At 48.6% G+C, this 22,509-nt stretch overlaps 1 protein-coding gene across 1 annotated transcript; it reads right to left on the reverse strand.

Annotated features, from left to right (window-relative positions):
• Positions 1-12,310: 12,310 nt before the first annotated feature.
• Positions 12,311-14,179, reverse strand: FOXD3 (forkhead box D3). Its single transcript, XM_033151913.1, has one exon. It carries the CDS (start codon positions 14,094-14,096, stop codon positions 12,750-12,752), a length of 1,347 nt encoding a protein of 448 aa, XP_033007804.1. The 5' UTR covers positions 14,097-14,179; the 3' UTR covers positions 12,311-12,749.
• Positions 14,180-22,509: the final 8,330 nt, after the last annotated feature.

Consider the following 22,509-nt stretch of genomic DNA (forward strand, 5'->3'; position numbering starts at 1 on the left):
GTATAATGTAGCAGGCAGACATGAACTTACACGTCTCTCCAGATAGAAAGGGGAACGGCCTCACCAACCATAAAATGCACTTAACAGTCTATTTAATAGTGGCAAGGTCCTTGAAAATGCAATATCCATGCTAATCCAGCCTATTCTAAATCAGAATTATTATTATTTTTAAAATAATAATAAGCCAGTAAGGTAAAGCCTCCCTCCCTACCGTTCAGTTCTGATATTTAAGCAGCTTGAGTAAACTGGATTGATTCTGCAATTTGAAAATTAAAGAGGAGACACACACACACACACTTGATTGAGACGGGGAAAGGAGATGTAATTGAACTTAAAAGTTTAATTAAATCCCTTCTACCCCCTGAAAAGTGGGGGGGGGGGGCACGCCAGAAGCAAAGGGAAACTTCTTTCAATTAACTGTGAATTAACTTCTATTATTGGTGCAAAGGTGCCGAAATGTTACACACACATTTTCTGGCTTTAAGATCTTACCACCAAGATCATTCATCCTCCTATTTAGGTGGCAGTTAGCCCCAAACTGCTACTGTAGTATAGTGGTTAGAGTGTTGGACTAGGACCTGGGAGACCTTGGACCAGTCATGCACTCTCTCAGACTAACCTACCTAACAAGGTTGCTGTGGGAATGAGATGAGGAGAAGTATGCCATCACCTTGAGCTCCTTGGAAAAAGGTGGGATATAAATGTAGTAAAATAAAACACGGTAAAAACTTTCTTACAGGCGAGACTAGCAAGTGATTTGTTTCTCTCTCCATTATCGATGCATTTCTGTGTGTGTAGAGGGGCACATCATAATGGTTGTATCTTCAGAACCAAGGAGAGCAGGTGCCTGTAGCCAGGTTGTTCAGACTCAGGCTGCAGGACATGGAGGGCAGCCTGGGAGAGCCTACAGTCTTTCAGTGATGAACTCAACGTGTGTGAACTCCTTCTTTCTTAGACAATGTCAGATTTTCCTATTTGAGCAACATATATTTGGCCAAAGAGACTTTAGCAGTATATTTAAATAATACATAAAGTAAAAGTAAAGGGAACCTTGACCATTAGGTCCAGTCGTGGCCAACTCTGGGGTTGTGGTGCTCATCTCGCTTTATTGGCCAAGGGAGACGGCGTACAGCTTCTGGGTCATGTGGCCAGCATGACTAAACCGCTTTTGGCGAACTAGAGCAGCACACGAAAACGCCATTTAGCTTCCCGCCGGAGTGGTACCTATTTATCTACTTGCACTTTGGCATGCTTTCGAACTGCTAGGTTGGCAGGAGCACGGACTGAGCAACGGGAGCTCACCCCGTCGCGGGGATTCGAACCGCCGACCTTCTGATCGGCAAGCCCAAGGCTCTGTGGTTTAACCCACAGCACCACCCACGTTCCAAACATAGATATCAAATACATCTCACAGATAGAATCTAAGTAGTATTTTTGTTACAGGTAGGTAGCCGTGTTGGTCTGCTGTATTCAAAACAAAATAAAAAAATCCTTCCAGTAGCACCTTAGAGACCAACTAAGTTTGTTCTTGGTATGAGCTTTTGTGTGTGAAGTGTGCATGCACACGAAAGCTCATACTGGAAGGAATTTTTTTATTATAGTATTTTTGTGTCCTCATAGAATAGAATCCTGTGCATGTGTACTGAGAGGCAAGTTTCATTGTGTTCAATCAGTCCTAACCCCACTTAGATGGGAATAAGCCTCATTGAATTCAATGGTACTTTTTAGTAGACATGGTTAGGATTGCAGTCTTACTTCTTAGTAAGCATGTTTGAAACTGAACTCAGTGGGACCTATTTCTAAGTAGACATAGGACTGAGCTATCAATGTGCTGAGCTTATCATAGCTATTACCTGCCCCAGCCCTTCTTGAAAAAAGAGTTTGCAAATTATTTTTTAATGAATTATTCAAGTCTTCTAGACTTTTGTTTGGGTCTAGTTCAGAGATTCTTTTTTATTTTAGCAAGTCTTAAAATTCAGCAAAGTTAGTTGTGATAAAATCCCACCAAAAACAAATGAATGTGTGGGTCACAGGGTCAAAACCTGTCCCAGCATTTCTGGACCGTTGCCTTCGAACAAACCTTTGAAGGAAGGGAGAAAAGTTGGCTGAGAAACCGAAGATACTAAGTAACTGCAGTGCTCTCCAGCGTTGCTGGACTACAGCTCCCATCAATCTTGACCATTGGCTGGGGTTGATGGGAGTTGGAGTCCACCATTGCCTGTCAACCCGTGGGCTAACCCTTCCGATCCTTTCGGGTGCTATTCACCATCGATTGCTTTCTATGTGCCTTGACCCCTAAACTAATCACACATTCCTTTGGGAGGAAGCCCCTTTTACACCGACCCGGTGCTTCCTTCCCAACAGAAGCCTTAGGCGGCGCCAAGTGCTTTCAATCCGACAGAACGTCTGCTAATAAGCTCACCAACACGAGGAAGGTCAAGCTGGGGCTCTTGCAACTGAAAGTAAGGCACATATGAGCACCGCTTTAAATAGCCAACACCATCACCCGTTTGGATTTCCAATTTCTTTTGCACCCCTCAGCCCATAGACAACTCTCTAATTCCTAGAAGAATTTAAAAGTGCTACCGATTCTCTCCCCGTAGCTCGGAAAATATCTTGGTGTTGGTGTTGTTTTCTGGCATGCTGGTTTCTTCCTGATCATTTCATCCAGGGTCTTCATCATTGCCCTGGGCGGCAGGCCAGAGAAAGGAGCGGGTCCACAGAACCGTCCAGCCCGACAAGGGTTAACGGGAGGGTATAGAATCATAGCTTGGAAGGGGGCACAAAAGTCATCTTGTCGAACCCCCTGCCACGCAGGAATCTTTTGCCCAAGGTGGGACTCGAATCCACGACTTTGAGATTAAGAATCTCATGTCGCGGAGATAGGCGCTCGACGGCCAGCGAGCTTTGGCTGCGGGAGCGCTCCAGGCAGCCCTCCTCTCCTGCTGCGGGCGCTGGAACCAAGCGCCGTGGCAGCTTTGCAACCTGAGATGGAGCAAATCATGGCAACCGCCAGCTCCCAGAAGGAGCTGCTCTCTGCCTTTGAGAAGGGGGCGTGCAGCGGCAGGGTTTCCCTGCTGTTAGATGAGGGTGAATTAGGGAAAGGCAAGGCTAGGGGAAGCTCCGCTCCTCCGCGTTTCCTGCCACCTCTCTGACTTGCAGGGCAGTCTTACTCGGAAGCAAGGCCCACTGAGTCTCATGGGGCTTCGCTCCCTGGAAGAAAAGTGGAGTAGGATTGGGGCTGAAGTCGACGCATCACATCGAAGGGTTCCAGGCTGCACCCCCTTCTACACTCGGTTCTTAGAGAGCGAGGTTAGCTGCACTCGGTGGGTCTCTATCCTAGGCGAGCATAAGATTGCTTGCTTATTGCATTCATAGCCCAACTTTTCTCCAGGGAGCTCACGGGGTGGAGCACGGGAAAACTTTCTGACAGTAAGAATGGAACAATCTCCCTCGGGAGGTTGTGGACTCTCCTTCCTTGGAGGTTTTTAAGCAGAGGTTGGATGGTTACCTGTTGAATGGTCATCTGGGTGCTTTAGCTGAGATTCCTGCATTGCAGGGGGTTGGACTGGACGACCCTTGGGGTCCCTTCCAACTCTACAATTCTATGATTATATGATTCTTTGGTTCCCCAGCCCCACCCCCTCATTTAATCCCCACACACCAACCCTGTGAGGTAGTTCAGACTGAGAGGCAGCAACTGGCACCCAATGAGCTTCATGACTGTGCAGGGATTCAAACCTGGTCTCCCATGTGCTAGTCTGTGATGCTCTAACCACTTTCCCACAATGGCTCACCTAGTTAGTCATCAACCAATTAATTGAGGGAAGGGGACCCCAGTGCAGTGCATAGAGCATAAATTTTCCAAGCAGGTTTAATACCTGGTAAGGTAAAGGTAAAGGACCCCTGACAGTTAAGTCCAGTCGCTCATCTCACTTTACTGGCCGAGGGAGCCGATGTTTTTCCGCAGACAGTTTTCCTGGGGCATGTGGCCAGCATGACTAGGCCGCTTCTGGCGAAACCAGAGCAGCGCACGGAAACGCCGTTTACCTTGCCACCGGAGTGGTACCTATTTATCTACTTGCACTTTGGTGTGCTTTCAAACTGCTAGGTTGGCAGGAGCTGGGACCGAGCAATGGGAGCTCACCCCATCGTGGGGATTGGAACCGCCGACCTTGCGATCGGCAAGCCCTAGGCTCAGTGGTTTAGACCACAGCGCTACCCACATCCCTTTAATACCTGGTACCTCCAGTTAAAAGAATCAGGAAGGGAAAGGCCACTTGCCTGCCAGTCAGAGTCGACCAGGCTTCCACCAGCTTGGGGCACTCCATCTGTTTTGGACCATAATTCCCATCGCCCAAGCTGGGCAGAAGGGAGTTGTACTTCAGAGCCAGAGCGTGAATGCTGGGCTAGACAGCAAATAGTCTGACCTGGCTGGATAGCTCAGTTGGTTAGAGCGTGGTGCTCATAATGCCAGGGTTGCAGGTTTGATCCTTGTATGGGACAGCTGCATATTCCTGCATTGCAGGGGGGTTGGACTAGGTGGTCCTCATTCTATGATATAAGGCAGCTTTCAAGGCAAAAGATAGAGGGAAACATTTGCACATGAAGAAAAACAATAGTTCCGAAGGGGGGGGGAGCACATTCCATGTATATCACCTCGTGGTTTGTGGCTGATACAGCTGACCATGCTGATACTGGAAAAAAAATAAGTGTGCCCTAAGTAAAAGAGGTTGGTGTAGCTCAGGGTCCCAAGGATCTATGGGGCTTTGGATCAAGGGGGGACCCAAAATTATTTGGTGCCTCACCCTTGAAAGCTCAGTTTGCAGTCTCTGTGCCCTGCCCCTAGCAGGAGCTTACCACCTATCATGGACTTCTATAATGGAAAGCAAACGGGTGTGGATAAGGTTGGAATGTGATCTTCCATTCAAGCCCTCACTGTACCCACACCTCCAAAGCTGCAGCTAAACAAACATAGTTCAAAGCACTATGATACCCTTAACTTTAGTAGTGGTTAAAACAGTCCTGTAAGGATAGCGAGCATTATTATTCCCCTTGTTGGAGAAGTCAGTAGGCTAGCTCAACAGTTGTGAAGTCAAACACATGTGAAATCCAATAGGAGGAGAGAGGCAAGGGGAGTTGGAATGGAAAAGCAGTGGGTGGGAATGGGGTTAACCACTCCTCTGCTGATTCTCTGCTCTAACCCCACCTCCCCAAAGCCACCTTTCATTCACAAACAGGGCTATCAGGTTCTTAAGTACATTTGCATGTTGCATGTTATTAGGTCCTAAAGTAGGGGTAATAAACTCTTTTTGGCCCAAGTGCTGCATTTACCCCTGGTCCACCCACCCGCCACCTACCACAGGTGGATGTGGCTAAACATAGGTGGTCACTCCACATGCGCATGTGCACACGGGCAGATGACCACCCCCACCCCCACACAAACACAGCTGATCCAATTCCATTCATCAAATGATTCATCTGATGAATGGGGAGGGTGGTAATTTGTATCGCCATTAGGACACCTGGCTCAGCCTATTCCAAGTATTTGCCTACCTGAATATTCTGTGGGTTTTGTTTTGTTTTGTTTTGTTTTTTGCTGCAGCCACTCAAATTGGTTGAGTATTGGGGCTTGCTTGCAATATTGCAGGTGCACATGTGCACATATTAATATATTTTTGAACATATTTAGCATAGGAGATAACTGCTTTAAACTGAATGCTTCTCTAAGCCTCTTGATAATTTCACCTTACCTTTCTGTACCTTTTTCCAGCATTGCAATCTCCTTATTGAGATGGGACAACCAGATCTGTACAAAGTGTTCCAGATGTGGATGTGCCATCTATTTGCACAAGAAAATATCAGCACCGAGTTTTATTTTCCACCCCTTTCCCTAAAGATCCCTTGCATGGACTTTGCCTTTTTCATAGGTACTTTTTCATAGAGCCATGACCCAAATTATTTCTTTCCTAATTAGTTTGTAGCTAGTTCAAACACTATCAATGTATATATGTTAAATTCATAAGGGTCTTTTGGTTTTGTTTTTGCCCCAGTGTGATCCACTTATACTTGTGTACATGACCCAGCTTAAGTTGGCAATTCACCCACTTTGGGGAAGATCCTTTTGCAGCCTTTCCTACCCCTTTTGGTTTTTCAGACATTTAGGTATAAAATCCCTCCACCTGCAACCTAAAGTGGTACAATCCAGGAAAGGCTTTTTCACTTGATTATGCAGACCGTATAGGCCAGGCTTTTAATATCTGGCAATACAAGCAAAAGATGTAACTTAACAGCTTGGGAAGAGGCTGGCTGTTGCTGTGGTAGACAGCACGTGCTCTGCATGAACGATAAGGTCCGAGGTTCAGTCCCTGGCATCTTCAGGCACAGCTGAGACAGGCACCTTCCTGCCTTCCCAGAAGGCTGAGCTAGATGGATCAATAGAGTCAGTGTGGCGTGATGGTTAGAGTGCTGGACTAGAACATGGGGAACCAGGGTTCAAATCCCTGCTCAGCCATGAAGTTCACTGGGTTATCTGGGGCTGGTCACCATCTCTCAGCCTAACCTACCTCACAGGTTTGTTGTGAGGATGAAATGGGAGGGGGCTCAGGGGGGGAACCATGTTACACCACCTTGAGCTCTTTGGAAGAAAAAGGTGGTATATAAATATAATAAACAAAAATAAATAAAATAGCCTGACTCAATATGAGGCTGCATAGTAGCTTAGAAAAGGTGAGAGAGGTGGCTAAATACCCCTTCCTTCTATGAATAGTGTGTTTCATTACAGTTTATGTGTTTTTTTAATGGAATAGCTGCATAAAACTGAGAATAATAAAGCCACCCCCTGTCCCAATTATTATTAGCAAGAACAAGGTATTGATTCCACCCCAACATGCATACACACACACACACAACTCTATGGGTCTCTATATACAAGTTCCACCACACACCAGCCCTCCCAGATTAACCCTAGAGATGTAGGGCAGCAATGACATTTTGCTTTCCATATACAGTACATACTAAGAGCCAAGGTGCATGTTCTTGGGTGGCATGGACTCTATGAAAAGTGCCATAGCTTTCCCCATCAATTTGTCCCAAAGTTTGTATAGGTAGGGGCAGCAATAGCCTCTTTCCAAAAATTCCAAGCCCTCCAAAGAAGCTTCATCCTAATGTCTCTTTACTCCAGCTGCTGAGCCAGCAGGTAAGGTCTTTCAGCTTCAGCACGGGAGAATCCAAAAGGGGGAAATGACTAAGACACAATCCATCACCAACTGTTGCCCCAGCCATACCTCTCTCTCTCTCTCTCTCTCTCTCTCTCACTCACACACACACACACACACACACACACACACCATTAGTTATAATGTATAAAACCCTAAATGGCTTGGGAACAGGCTACCTGAAGGATTCCATTATCCTGAAGGAGCCTGCCAGGCTGCTGAAATCTCCCGACTTTTCGACAGGTAAACCCCATATTATTTAGATGTTTTGCCAGTGAAGTGATGTGGTTTTTCTTCAGTGCTCTGTGGTTAATCTGCATCCTTGCTATAATTGTTTTATTTAACTGGGTCTGACTTTACTGTGAGACTTATTGGGATGTTGCTGACTTATTATCTGTTTGGAATTTATTGTTAGCAAGGTTATTCTTAATGGAAAGGGGGGTATATGTAACAAAATAATAATAATAAACAACTAAAAGGGTGGTGTTCAACTAAGTCTTACTCAGAGCAGTCCCACTGAAATTAACGAACCTGCCTAAGTTAGGTCCATAAATTTCAATTGGTCTGATCTGAGTAAGATTTAGTTGAACACCACCCATTATCTTGTTACTTTGAAAATGCTCCAGAGGACAGAGTGTCATGTCTGGTTAAAACAGGCATTTGTTTTAGTTGAACAATTGGGTGTCTGGAGGATGGCAGAGAAGAGAAAATGGAAGAACAATAAAATGAAAAATTCTGGTATTCTGAGAATTTGGATCGTGGCATGGGCGTAGCCAGGATTTTTGTTAGGGGGACTGGCCTTTTGTTAAGGGGCTGGTGGCACTGCTGGAATTGGGAAGAATTTGCCTTCTCCTTTGCTTCCATAGTTCTGGGCAGGAAGGAATGGGCAAGTCCTGGGAATGGGGTCCGAAAGGTGACCAAGATAGCCTACTACTCTGTCTATCGCCCCCTACACTCGCGCTTACTATACTGCAGCAACCAACGAAAAGAGCAGAATTGGGTTGTTTTTGTTGTAACTACTACTCTTCCACAGCACTTTTTTTTGGGGGGTGGTGGTGTACCGAGATGTATTTACGAACCCCCATTCAAACCAGATGAAACACAAACACCCAGGGACGGTGTCTGTCCTGAAAAATATGACGTCCCTGTTGACATTGACTGACGCTTCAGAAGGGTCAGAAGGCAAACGGGCATATATTCTGCGAAATCAATGCCTAGCATTCGAGATCGATTATCTGTTCCCCAGAATTCCCCTCCCGCCTATCTGTCGCCTGCCTATATATCCGAGCATCTGCCCAACTATATCCGCCTCCTCCCATGTCTTGCACATCTCCTCAGTTAAGCCGCGTAAGGATGACCATCTTTGAATGATCACAACGATAGTCATCTTCTCGTGGCTTTCCCTGCGATTCTCCCCTGGTTCAGCCCCTAAAATGAAAAGTTCTCTTCTTCCTCTTGCCATGATCTGACGACGCCCCAACCCAAGATTCAAGGATAAAATGAGGCGCGCCTCTTTCTGCCCCGGTTTTCATTCAATGGGCCTGGAGGCTGGAAGGCTGCGATCCAAGAGAGCAGTAGAACTCTGCGCACGACAAAAGCCCCCTAGAGGCGTCACTCTGCCACTACAAGGCTGTCGTCCTTCCAGAGTCCAGCTTCACCTGACTGCCTCTTCTTCAGACTTTCTCTCCCCTGATTCCTGGCCTTAACATCAATGGCCGCCCCTTTCCCTTCCATCTCTCTCTCTCTCTCTCTCTCTCTCTCTCTCTCTCTCTCTCTCTCACTACAGCTTCTTATGCCTAACAATAATAATTCCAAATGCGCTTTCATGTGGCCTTCAGCACAGACACCAGCCATTGGGGGGGGTTTTAGGTTTGCGACTGCAAACGCCGAGCTCTTAACTATTCGCAGCAGCTTGGACACAACCTAACGCCGTGGGGAAGGATTCAATTTAACTCAAAGGATCCACCTCTGAGCTGGTCAGAGAGCGGGGATCCCCTTAAGAAGGAGAAGTGCCTCGATCTGGATCCCCGATCCTTCCTGCTCGGATCAAGGAGCTGCTCTGATACACGCAGGAGGAGAAAAACAGAGATAAATATATTGCTCACACGCGCTATTCTATAATTCCTGTTGAAACTGGAAATTCCCCTAACTCTACACCTTGGTCCCTGGTACCCAAGCAGCAATGTCCTTCCAGATTATCCTGCCCTATATATTCTCTTGCACGCTACGAGACAAAAAAAAGAAAAAAAAAGGTCCAAGCAGCAAAGTCTCGAGGTCCCCCCCCCTCCTTTCTGTCAAGCGGAGCCAATTGGGCAGAAAGTTGACGGCTCTCTTTCCCTTGCCCTCCCTCCCCCTCTTCTACCTCCAGATGATGCCCGGGGACGCCTTTGGGTGTGTTGCGTGGACCTTATTCCACTTTAACACACACTATGACCCTCAACACACACACACGCACACATGCACACACCCTCCCCTCCGCAAGGGCCGCGAGGTATTGGAGCTATGCGCGGAAATATGAAGGGAGTAATTTTATAAGTAACAAAGGATCAGGGCTGGAATGAGCCCTCTGTTATCCAATGTCATGGCGAAGGCCTGGCTCAGCAGCAACAGCGAGCCGGCCCGTGAATTCAAGAAGAGCCCCCTTCCTCTTTTCCCAGGGGTATCAGCTAAATATAGACCGGGGTTTTGCACAACCCACGGACCATTTGCTGTTTGTGTAAAAACCGATTAGCCAGACACAACTGTGAAACAACTTGTGACGTTTATAGCGGCAGGAGGAGGAGAAGCAGCAGCGCACCAAGCAAGTTAAATCCGTTTCTCTGGCCTTGGAAAAAAATAAATAAAAGGGGTGGGAGTGTGTGTGTGTGTGTGTTTGTTTTTGTTTTTTAAATGGAAAGAGAGGGGGAGGGAGAGATTTTGGTAAGGGGGGGACAGAAGGGAGCGAAAATGGGAGGCCACGGCGGCCTGACGGTGGGACACACACACACACACACACACACACACACACACGCGGTGCTTCCATGTAGGGACCTGCTTGAAAAAGCGGCTGATACCTAATCGCCCGCTTGGATGAGCTGCCCTGTTTGCCTCGGAGTGTCAAATGATTAGCAGGTCCTTATTTATAAAGTTCAAGCACTCGCTCTCCGCCTCCTCCACGCCGCCCCCCCCCCGTCACCAGGCAGCTTACTTTATTTTCGTCCACATATCCCGAGGTCTAAATGTTTACTTAGGGTGGAATAATATTTATGGTTTATCTGGAAAACAAATTGTGCACCACGCAAGGACAGCAGCTCTCTTTAAAGGCGCATCCGGGCGAGTATCCAGCCTCTTGCCTGCGCTAAAGGAAACCGAGCAAGGCCCGTTCCTGACCAGGGACAGAGCAGAACGATATCCTTGCCTTCCCTGAACTGACAAAGCGCATGTTTTGTTCCAAAGAGAGAGGGATCATTTGCAGTTCCACTGCCGTGTGTGTGTGTGTGTGTGTATTACATAGATAGATAGAGATAGCAGATATATATATATATCCGCGCTCGCGCGCCATACCCATACTGTATTTCCTACCCCTTGAAGCTTTCGGTTGTCTCCTTTCTTTCAGAATGCAAACAAATTCGCTCCAAAATGGTAGAGTGGGATCTACATTCTCAGAAAGTCAAGGGGGAAAGGCGCACATTGACTCAAATGGCACCCCTCTCCACCTTCTCGCCAGGCCCTTCCATGACTTAAAATATGACCCCAAATATCCTCATTTCTCTAGCCACAGATCTCTATCTACAAGGCTACTGATATATAGGAATAGCTATAGAGACGTCTTTGCCCGATCAGACACAGCAAAAAGGCACGATTTCCTGCTTCAAGACATTTTTTTCGTCGATGATCGGTTTGTAACGCACACCTTTTTTCCCCCATCGCGCCGCAACCTCACTGCGTAGCTGTTTGTTAAAAGAGGAGCTTTCATTCACAAAGGTGGGTGCCCTTTGATGCCAGATTCTGGGTTGTGCCCTATACTTTTGTTTCTATTTCAGGAAGGGGCGGGGGACACAAAAAGGTTCCAAGCCTTCAGTTCGAAAAACTGAAGTTAAACCCCAATATTCCCAGACATCGCACAAAGCGACCCACACCTTCAGAGTCGAGCAGGTGGGAAGCATGACGCCTTTTCCTCCGCTGTAAAAGCGGGATGAAATGTATTATTTGGGTAAGGAAAAGGAACCTTGGCGGAGAATTAAAGTTAGCCGGTTATTGGATGAGAATGGAAAACTTAATTTCATTTTTGTTAATGCTGATTCCGTCTTTAATTCGATTTCCTCTGCTATAGCTTTGTGGAGGGGGGGTGTTGTCCTTTTACCACCACCGAGAAACAATTTGGCCTCAGCGAACAACCCTGGTCCGGCTTGTTTTATTAACGAAGGCATTTTCAGTAACCTGAGATCTTAAAATCTGTATAGAAGATTCTTTGCGAAATTAAAACTCGCGCTGCGTAATTTTGCAGGTATTTAGATGGGAAGTTGTCTTTATATGTTTATGATCATCATCATCATCATTATTATTTTAAAAATGTTAAGGGCGATATTTTTCGTGGAATCTGTGATAGCTACCTTCCGCCTATTCCGTTTTACCTTTGCGGGGGAAGCGAATCCCAGCGATTTAAACTGAATCTTCTCCCACCTGAGGGCCTCGACTTCCTACCTGACGCCGCGAAATTCTTTTTCCACGGCATCCCCTCTGTCTCGTGTGATTTCACACGCTCCCATAAGTAGGAAGTCAACAACCAAAAGCACCGTTTTAAAAATTTATTTACAAAGCTGTGTACAACACGAAGGGATAACATTTAGAATACATATATTCATTCATATATAAACAGACTTCTATAATAGAAAGATAGGGGAATTCCCCTATTTCATTTTTTGCTCGATTTCTTTTCTTTTTCTCCTATCCAGAATCAAAATGCCTCCCCTCATTATTCAGGTGTGTGTTCGGGCTTATTTTTCCCCTGCCGAAGGAAATGACCGAGGAGAATAAGAACCTTCAACAAAAGTGAAAGTTCGGGGCTCCCAATCCTTTGCGTGCGCGCGCGTGTGTATGTTTCCTTTATCCCCCCCCCCCAAATGTGGCTCGTTTTAAAAAAAATAAAAACCGCACAAGGGAAGCCAGTCTTTTGCCTCCCGCTTTCGCCCTAATACAAATATGTACAAATACTTTGCCGTGGGGTTTTTGAGCGTTGGGCTTTTTTTTACCTGCACAGACAGACACAGCATTCCTTTTTGTACGTGTGAGCAGGAGCGCGAGAGTTTTTAAGCGCTGGAGAAGCGTCCGTGCAACGGTTCGGCCTCCAAGAGGGCGCCGTCCAGGAACCAGCGACTGGAGTCCCAAGAAGTCCGTGGACTTTGCTGTGTTCCGTTCTTCTTCGGAGTCTCTGCTCTCTCCGGAGACGTCGGGTAGAAAATCTACGGCCGTTTCTTATTATAAAAAAACCCAAGAACCGTACTAAGAGCAGGAGCGCGAGAGGGGAAGCATCCCGCGGGGGCCCCGTCGAGCCTACTGCGCCGGCCACTTCGCCTGCACGGGCGCGGCAGATGCGGCGGGCTGCAAGAACTGTCCCGAGATAATGTTCGTGGGCACGCTGAGGATAGGCGCGATGGCCGCCGTGCTCCGCGCCAGCGAGAGCGGCTGGTGCGCCAGGAGGCCCGACTGCACTGTGACCGGCGGCCGTAGGAAAGTCTGCGCGCTGGCGGCCGACGATGTAGCTGCCGGCCCGCCGACGCAGCCGATGATGTTCTCGATGCTGAACGACGGCCGACTGCTGGGCTCGGCTTTCACCCCCGACGAGGCGGCGGCGGCGGCGGCTGCAGCAGCTGCCGCGGCGGCTGCGGATCCGGCGGCACTGAGTCCGCTGAGTTGGATCTGCAGGCTGGGGCTGAGCTGGGAGTTGAAGGCTTTCCGACTGAGCTCGCTGGACGGCAGCAGCGGCACGGCGGGAGGCAGCATGTGCCCGACGGGGGGAATGTAGGGGTACTGCAGGGCGGCGGCCGGGTGCGGGTAGGCGCCATGGGGCAGGCCGTAGGCTCTTCCGTAGGGCCCGGCAGCGGCGGCCGAGGCGGCGGCGGCGGCCAGGCTGTAAGCGCCGAAGCTGTGCATCATGAGCGCCGTCTGTTCGCGCAGCTGCTCCTGCTGGTGCCGCTTGAAGCGCTTCCTCCGGCGCAGGAACGAGCCGTTGTCGAACATGTCCTCGGACTGCGGGTCCAGCGTCCAGTAGTTGCCCTTGCCCGGGTTTCCCGGCTCGCGGGGGATCTTGACGAAGCAGTCGTTGAGCGACAGGTTGTGTCGGATGGAGTTCTGCCACGCGGGGAACTTCTCCCGGTAGTAGGGGAAGCGGTTGCTGATGAACTCGCAGATGCCGCTCAGCGTCAGCTTCTTCTGCGGGCTCTGCAGGATGGCCATGGTGATGAGGGCGATGTACGAGTACGGAGGCTTCACTAAGCTGCTCTTGGGCTTGCCGCCGCTGGAGGCAGCAGCAGCGGCCGCGGCCGAGGCCACCGACGGCGTTCCCCCCGATGGCGCTCCCTCCTCGCCGGCCAGCTTCTCTTCGACGGGGCTGCCGCCGTTGCTGCTGCCGCTAGTCGTCATCGGCTCCGCTGCCTCTTTGGCCAGCAGCAACTCTGCAGCGGCCGCCTCGTCGAGGGCCAGCTGGACGGGCAAGCCCGACGACGCGGCCAGTGCGCTGGGGCTGCAGCCGGCCTCGGCGTCGCTGGCCCCGCCGCCGCCGCAGCCTCTCTCCTCCAGGCCGTCGTCTCCCTCGCCCACCACGTCGATGTCCACATCTTCGGCCGTCAGAACCGCCTGGCCGGACATGTCGCTGGAGCTCAGGCTGCCGGACAGGGTCATCACCGCTGGCGGGAGGGTGGCGGGAGACGGAGAGCGGGGATTAATAATAATAATATCGCGGGTAATAGTACTACTAATATTTTTTTAAAACAAACAAACAAAACAAAACGGGGGGGGGCAGCCAGGCACCCGGGAGCCAATCCAGTCCCCCTCCTTCGAAGATCCGTCTCCAACAGGTAGCGGAGCTGGCAGAGGAAGAGGCTCCCCCCTCCCTCCTGCTCCTCCCCCCTCCTCCTCCTTCTTCTTCCTCCTCCTCTTCTTCCTCCTCCTCTAGCTGCCGGCCTCGGCGCCTTCTTCTCCCCGGGCAGGCATCTGGGAACAGCTCCAAGTCCTCTCGGAGCGATCTCTCAGCCGGGTCGCCCTGTTTCTCTCCGATCAAGGATCAGGAAAGTGCTAGTAGCGGCGGCGGCGGCAGCTGCAGCAGCGAGGGACTCCCCCACCGGCCCCTCCGTAAAGGACAGCGACGGCAGCAGCGACGGGGCGGCGAGGAAGAGCAGGAGGCGAGGACGGTGGGGCGGGGGGCCGTCGGGTGGGAGGGGGGAGGAGGAGGAGGAGGAGGAAGGCGGCTGAAGCTGCTCTCCGCTCCAACTCCTCGCCTGGCTCCTCTTCCGGGCTGGGATCACTTCAGGGGTTCTTCCTCGTCGGGGAATCGTCTCTGCAGGCGGCAGGAGAGAGCGCATCGGAGCGCCCGGGCGGCGAGGTTGTCCCCGGCCGGAGGGATCGCGCGATCTGCTGCTGCTGCTCGCAAGTCATCGGAAGTGCCGCCGGCGCTGCAGGTTAGATCCCTGTCGAGCCGCTCTCCCCATCGCGGGGCTGGGAAGCTTTTGCCACGGCTCCAGGCTTTGACTATAACCCCCCCTACTTTTCAATATACACCTCCTTTCCTCTCCACCTCTCTCCTCTTTTTAGGATGTTTCTCCCTCTCTCTTTCCTGCCCTCTCACTCCTTCTTTTCTTGCCCCCTCCCTCTAAAGGTTTAGGGTGGTGGTGTTGCGGGGGGGGGGGAAGGTGGTGTCTTTGCAGCCAAGAGAGAGAGAAGGAAGGAAGGAAGGAGGGCGGGGGAAGCGACGGGTGTGAGGAGGAACTCGTTGGCCACTTTGAAAGTCCCTTTTGAAAAAGGCTCGCCTGATAGATTACTTTTCCCGTGCAAGATATACTAGGAGGCGGGGCCACGTGGTTCCCTGACGTCAGCGCAGCCCCGCTGGCAAGCCAGGCAAAACTCAAGTTGTTGCGCGGAATTGTCAACAAAGGGACAACAGCGGCTCTCGCGCCCTCTTGATCGCAGCCGAGTTATCAGTGCAGCCCCTTCAGGGAGGCTCTGGTGGTGGCGGGGTGGGGGAGAGAGAGGGGGAGAGGGAGGGAGAAAGCACCTTTGCCACGTGAAAAACACACAGAGACACTCATAAGCCAGCTCTTTGCTCTGCCTTCATTTTAACAACCTCGTCCGGCAGCAGTCTTCTGTTGGGAACGAAAGGAGCGCTAAAATTATTCCATCTACGCATCTATCAATAGAATAAAAATTTTAAGGCTGAAATTTTGCGAAAGGCGGAGGAGTTGCTCTTTTTAAAAAGTACATGCTCTTTCTCTCAAAGTAAATAAGATAATGTAAGATAACAAAAGGGGGAAGGAGTCTTCAGCTGTGCTAAACGGGCCGGGATAAAATCATGAAGGGATCATCGCCAGGACCAAGGACCAGCCACTGTTTTATTAATTTATTTTAATTTATTTTGAGAACACACGCTCGCACACACACCAACAACCATCACCTCACCAGAACTACTTTTTGGTCTGTTGTTTTTTCTTCCCTTCCTGCCTCAGCTTCCCAAACAACGGCAGCATCAGCTGGGAGCCGAAGAGAAGAAAATAGCTATTGATTAATCTATTAGGTCAGTTGCAGAGAAGGAATAAAACAAAAAAAGACGTAAAACAACAACAACAACAACAACAACAAACAGAGAAACAAAAACAAAAACCCGCATCACAAAAAAAGAGAAAAGAAAAGAAAATGTAAATGCAGAAATCTTTTGCTGGTGGCTTTGTTGTGACTGGTATTATTCTGCCGAGGTGTTAACGACGTAGAAAGGATGGCGCGTTAGCATATGCAAAAGTAGGAAATGGGGTAGGCGGGGGGGGGGAGCTGTGTGCGAATGAAAAAGCTCCATTCGGCTCCGATCAAGGTGGGGTTTCTCCCAAGGAAGCAGAAAAGCGGGGGAGGAGGGAGTCGTCAAAGTTTGTTGCAAATTCCTATTTCCTTTTCTTGTGTCAGCGATGTCAATGGAGAGCAATAACTTCGGGTTTAGGTAGGAAACAGCCCGCTCTGTGGGTGGCTTTGTTTTGTGTTTGTTCATCCTGTGTATTGTTGCAATAATAGCCTGTGATTTGGGAGGCGATGTGGATAACAAACACAAACAACCGTCACAAAAAGGGGAATTGGATGAAGCGAGGGAAAGGACAGCCTTCAAATAGTTCCAAATATTCCAGAAGGCGATATACAGACACAGATTTAATTTAGATACCGGTACATACATACATAGATAGATAGATAGATAGATAGATAGATAACTATAGCTATATAGTTATAGCTATATACATATTGTATATGAATATATATGAATATTATTTTGCTGACCATGAATATATATGAATATTATTTTGCAGACAAACCAAGCGATTTCCACCCCAGCAAGATTTTTATATAGCGCAGTATCTGTCATCCAGATTAGCCTATAAAATATGGCTCAATCTTTGTAAGGACACGGGGAAGCTGCTACGGTGAGGGTGTCGCGATGGGGAACTAAACTGGGGAATAAAGAGATCGAGGGGCGAATATTACGCGCGTGGCACTGGGAAAATACATGATTGATTTATTCCGTCCTCCCTCCTCCACCAAACCCAAAGAAACCGTGGAGGGGAGAGGGGGGGGGGGAAAGCCTTAGGAGTAAATTTAATTCTTGGTGTGTATGTTGCCATCTGAATTGTTTTTTCACACGAGAGGGGATAGGCGTTCGCTGTTTCACCTACAGTATTCGGGAAACTGGGGCAACCCGAAGTTTTCGAAACTGCTGAGCCCTTGGCTTGCGGGGAGGTGGGGCTGCTCCTCGGCCGCCTGGAAGGTCTCTCTCTCTCTTTCTTTCTCTTTCTCTTTCTCTTTCTCTTTCTTTCAGCGTAACTTGATCTGCTAAATGAACATGAAGGTAAAAAGAAGCCGAGCTGGAGGGTCCTTCAGAAAACATTGTTTGCGTCTGGGTTTATTATTTTATTTTATTTTGTTTTATTTTGTTTCCCCCCGCAAATCGCGGCCCCGCCCCAATTTCTGTAAAGGAAAGGATTTAAAAGAAACTCCTCTAAAATAAGCCAGCACCCAACCCACAAGCCCTCATCATGTGCTTTTACTTCTTTTTAATAAAGAGAACTCAAGTACGAACTTGCTCTCTGGGTCGCGGTGGGGAAAAGGACTGGACGTTAGTGTATTTCTAAGTATCGATCAAAAACAGTGGAGAAATGTTATCTTTTCGCTGAGGTGATGATCAGGGCGGCGAGATAATGAGATGCCTGCTTGGGGGAAATCCATAAAGGGGGGGGGTGCGTGAAAATCCGCCGTGCTTCGCCCAATTCTGCATGTCCCTTTTCTTTTGGTGAAGATGACAGTCGTTTCTATTGATTTCATTTTTAAAAAAATGTTTTCTTCAAATGATCCCAATTTTAATGTTGTCAATCTGGTCCATAAACTCTTCCTTTTTCTGCGAGGAGTTGGAGTTAGGAAGAGTGCAGCCCATTTGTTTTATAGCATCTGCGATCCACACAACACACAAATTCCTTTTAAAGAAAGGACAAATTGCTTTTAAAGAAATTGCTTTTAAAGAAAGGAATAATGAACTCCTAAGTAGGATCTCCTCGTCGTCCTCCTTCTTCTTCCTGGGGGTCTTTTAAATAAAAGTTGTCCCTTTGGCTGAGTTCTGCCCAGAGTCAGGATGATCTCTCTGAGCTGGAGATCTCCGGGAGAGAGATCCTATCTTCCCGAAATCTCTCAGGGAAATGTAAACGGGGAGGGAGAATGGAACAAAACAAAATGCGCCATGACCCACGCTAAAAGCCTCGCTTTCATTTGTTGCGCTTTTTTCCCTTTCGACACAATAAAAGTCAAATTAATTGATTCATACCATTAATTACGGTGCTTAGCGTGAAAAGAAACGTTTCCCCTCGATTAGAGATCTATTGTGCTAATCTCTTGTTCAATCAGTGTTACCATCTGATGCGGGGGGGGGGGGGGGGAGAGAGAAGGCGCAGGAAAAGAGAGGAGGAGAAGGAGCGGGGGAGGGAATAAAAGAAAAGAAAAGATAAAACCCCCTTTTGGACAGAAAGTTTGGGTCTCCCTTTCGCGTTGAAGTGAGCTCTGAGCGGGAAGGCTGGCCGCTGTCGTCCCAATCTCCTTTTGCCATTCATTTCCATCAAATGACTGTGGGGTTTGCGGGGGGGGGGGAGAGGCGGGGTGGAAAGGATTTGTCATCCGGACTACGGGTCACTCTGAATATGGTGGCCACGTTGGGGACTGTCTTGCCATCCTTGTCCAGCATGACAAAAAGAAAAGAAAAGAAAATTTAAAAATGAAAAGCATTGCTTTAGAAAGCAGAACCCTAAAACAGCACACCACCACCCCTACTCCAATAAGGCTGCGTCCAAATATATTGGGTGGAAATGGGTGATATTTTTTTTGGGGGGGGGGTGTTGAGGTGTGTGGGGAGGGGAGCAGAGAAAAAGGAAGGTCACCGTCGAGAAAGCGCCTCTGCAACGGGCCAGTCCATCTGACAGTGCTCGGGTGTTAAGTAAATCCTGTTTTAAGCCTAATTGAAGTTTGCTCTTAAAACCCACACGTCTTCAATCATCAGCGCTAAGCTGAGCTGGGATGTCGGGCGGGCAGGAGGGGGCGAGAGCCAGGGAGGGAGTGGCGGGGGGGGGAGAGAGAAACCCTTTTATAATAATAAGCAAACTTTCACAGGAGTCTGGGGGGGGTACTGAGGGGCACCCAATTTGGAAGAGTTTAGGGTGGCCCCCTATCTATCTATCTATCTATCTATCTATCTATCTATCTATCTAATATATTGTGGTTGGGTGAAGAAGAGCTGTTGACCTTACTTGAGCTACTAGAAGTAGAAGGGGTTGTGTGCATGTGATATATAAGCACACAAAAGATTTAGCAACGAGAGGCAAGGAAACTGTACAGCCTAGATCGATAAGGAGTCAGATAGAGACATAACCAGCATCAAAGCCGGGGGAGCCGAGGTTGCGGGTGGGGGGGGGGGGGTGTGGAGAAGAGAGAGGAGCAACTTATGATGGAGAGGAGAAATTAATTCCCGTCCCCTTCGCTTCTAATGCGACCAAAGCGAGAGAGTATCTGGCCGGGGAAGCGAGTTAAAGATGAATCCGGAGACCAGGTGGGACGGGAGGTGGCGGTGGCGGGGGGGGGGGGGGCTAGAGCGAATCGCAACGCTGGACTCAGATCCTCTCTCTAATCTTTTTAAGGGAAAGGAGGGACCCAAGGTGTCCTATTTCCTCTCCTTAACCCAATTACTTTCATTAATTAGGTATATACATCCCTGACCTGCATTATCGGGTGACTGGTGGGGTTTGTAAGAAGGATGTACCTACTGTGCTTTTAAAAAATAAAGGCATGGAAAGCAAAAGAGGAGGATGCTTTAAAATAATATGGACACATATTTCCATTTGTTTCCAAAGAAGCATGTCGACCAATCGGAGATGCGGGGGAAATTGAGAGTAGAAATTGGAAAGGACCAGAGGTTCTGTTCTGGGCTGAAATCTTTGGTGGCTGCGTCGGAAGTGGCCCGGGTTTGGAGCGCGGGAGGCGGCCTGGAATCGCCTCTTTGTGAGCCCCCTTGGACCATGTTTTTGACGCCACTTTTCCCAGGTTTCCTGCAAGGCCGGGAAGGGCTGGGAGAGGAGGTGATGGAAGCGCCCCTAAAAAGCACCGTCTGGATCCAAGCGAGGCTCTTCCATCCACCTCTCCCTGCAGCCACAACTTGCTGTGGACCCAACCATAAGCAGGTTCTAGAACAAAAGGGAACAAAACAACACTTTCATCTCAACAGCTCTCTCTCTTTTTCATTCATATATAGATGATAGATAGATAATGTTCCATAGAATCAAGATAATAATAATATTAATAATAAAAGCAAATTCACGAAAAGGCAAAAAAGAAAGAAAGAAGCAAAAACCAAAAGAGCAAGTCCTGTTTCCAAAACTGGATATATTTGTCCTGGAAATGTACAAACATCCATTCTGCAAAAGGCAACACGTTTAATTAACGATGAGAGAGCAGTTAAGGGCAGGAAGCTAGTAAAATTGTGTGATAAATTTATGGCATTGTTAGCGTGCTTTTAATTATGGCTATTATGTTAATTATTTCACATTAGCATGGAGTTATCAGCAGCATGTCAGATTTAATCAAAACGGGCCTTTCTCTCGAAAATTGTTCTTTTCATCCGCCGTCAAGAAAAAGGGGAGGGGAAGGAGAGAGGGGGGGGGAGTGAGAAGAGGACGCAGGAGAATCCCAGGCCAGAGCTGTCTCGATAACAAAACAAACGACTTCCCCCTTTGAAAGGAGCGGCTTGGACGTGATCCTGCGCCGACTCCTTCCTCTCTCTCTTTCCCCGCAGATCCCCTCCGGTCACAAAGCGAAGAAAGGAAAAGAGCGCTTCGGTCTGTTTTTTGGGATTCTATATTTTCACGACACCCGCGCCCCCTCCCTCGGAGAAGGCGCTTCATCATCCTGGATCACTCTGTCAAACAATATGCTGTGGCTCATTTTTATCTGTCCCGTTTTACAAAGCCCCCTTTCACACACTCGGAAAAGCCGGCCAGGGCAACACTCAAGAAGCAGGGAACCGCGGAAACACAAACAAACAAACATCTGAAACCCAACCGAACGCGCAACGAACAGGGAGGAAAGATGAAGATGGGCATATATCTATATATATATATGTATGTTTTGAAAAGGATTGTGTCTGTGTGTCGTCGTCGTCCCTCCTCCCCCCGCCCTCCATCTACCAACGATGGGTGCAGCCTTGAACTTGTCCCCTGATGTTAACCCTCAAACTGACTGGAAGTCAGTCCCAGGTTCAAATTCAGCCTCCTCCTTCAGCCGCCAAGTTCCCTGCATGGCTTTGGAAAAGTTATTTTCTCTCTCTTTCTCGTAGTCCGAGTTATCTGACCTTCCCAGACTTAGTTATAGCAGAAATAAGATGGCTAAGCGTTTGTGGCATCGCCAGAAATGCTAACCAAAGAACCAGGATGGTGCCCCTTGAAGTGTTCTCAACAGCGAGGCTTAGAGAAGCTTCTTTTCATTCCTGGTCCTATTTTGTGGCTAGCGGAGCATACTCCCGCATATTTGTTTGTTGCATTTATATTCCGCCTTTCCTCCAAGGAGCTCAAGGCGACTTACAGGGTTTCCCGCCTCCTCATTTTGTCCTCCCGACAACACCGTGAGGTAGGTCAGGATGAGGTCGCCCCATAGGCTGAGCGGGGATTCAAGCCCTGGTCTCCCAGGTCCTGATCCAACTACAAACGGGTCCTCCCTGTGGTGTAGTGGTTAAGAGCAATAGACTCCTAATCTGGTGAACCGGGTTCGCGTCTCCGCTCCTCCACATGCAGTTGCTGGGTGACCTTGAGCTAGTCACACATCTTTGAAGTCTCTCAGCCCCACTCACCTCACAGAGTGTTTGTTTTGGGGAGGAAGGGAAAGGAGAATGTTAGCCGCCTTGAAACTCCTTCAGGTAGTGATAAAGCGGGATATCAAATCCAAACTCCTCCTCCTCTTCTCCTCCTCCTCCTTCTCCTCCCAGCTTAATCTTATGTATGTAAATTCATTTTGTTTCAGTGGGGTTTACTTCCCAGGTACAGGATCGCTGTTTTAGTGACCAAGTCTACAATCCTAACCCTACTTACCTGGGAGTAGCCACCACTGAATTCAACAGGTTTTGCTACACTCTTAAGACTGAGCTGTTATTCTCTTGTATGCTTAGGAATGCAGCACAGCAGCGCAAACCCGGACACCTTTACTCGTAAGTAAGCTTACCTCAGGGCAAGTGGGCCTGGCACACTAATGTCAGAAGCTGACATTACAATCCCGTTCATGATTGCACAGAAATAATAAACGCCTTTCTTCAATGGAGTTTAACCCCTAATAAGCGTCTTGACATTACAGGTCTAGAAGTGCCGGATTCAAATTGCGCCTTTCCCATGAGCTCGGGCGAGGGCTTTAGGGAGGTGGAAAAACCTCTCAGTCGTTCAGTCTTCACCGTCTGCGATATGTAGATGATAATAATACCTGCCTACTTTACAGGGTTGTTGCTGCTGTAAGACTAAATAACAAGATAATATATATATGCATAGTGCTTCCA

The sequence above is a fragment of the Lacerta agilis genome, chromosome 6 (assembly GCF_009819535.1).
Source record: "Lacerta agilis isolate rLacAgi1 chromosome 6, rLacAgi1.pri, whole genome shotgun sequence".
Classification (NCBI taxonomy): Eukaryota; Metazoa; Chordata; class Lepidosauria; order Squamata; family Lacertidae; genus Lacerta; species Lacerta agilis.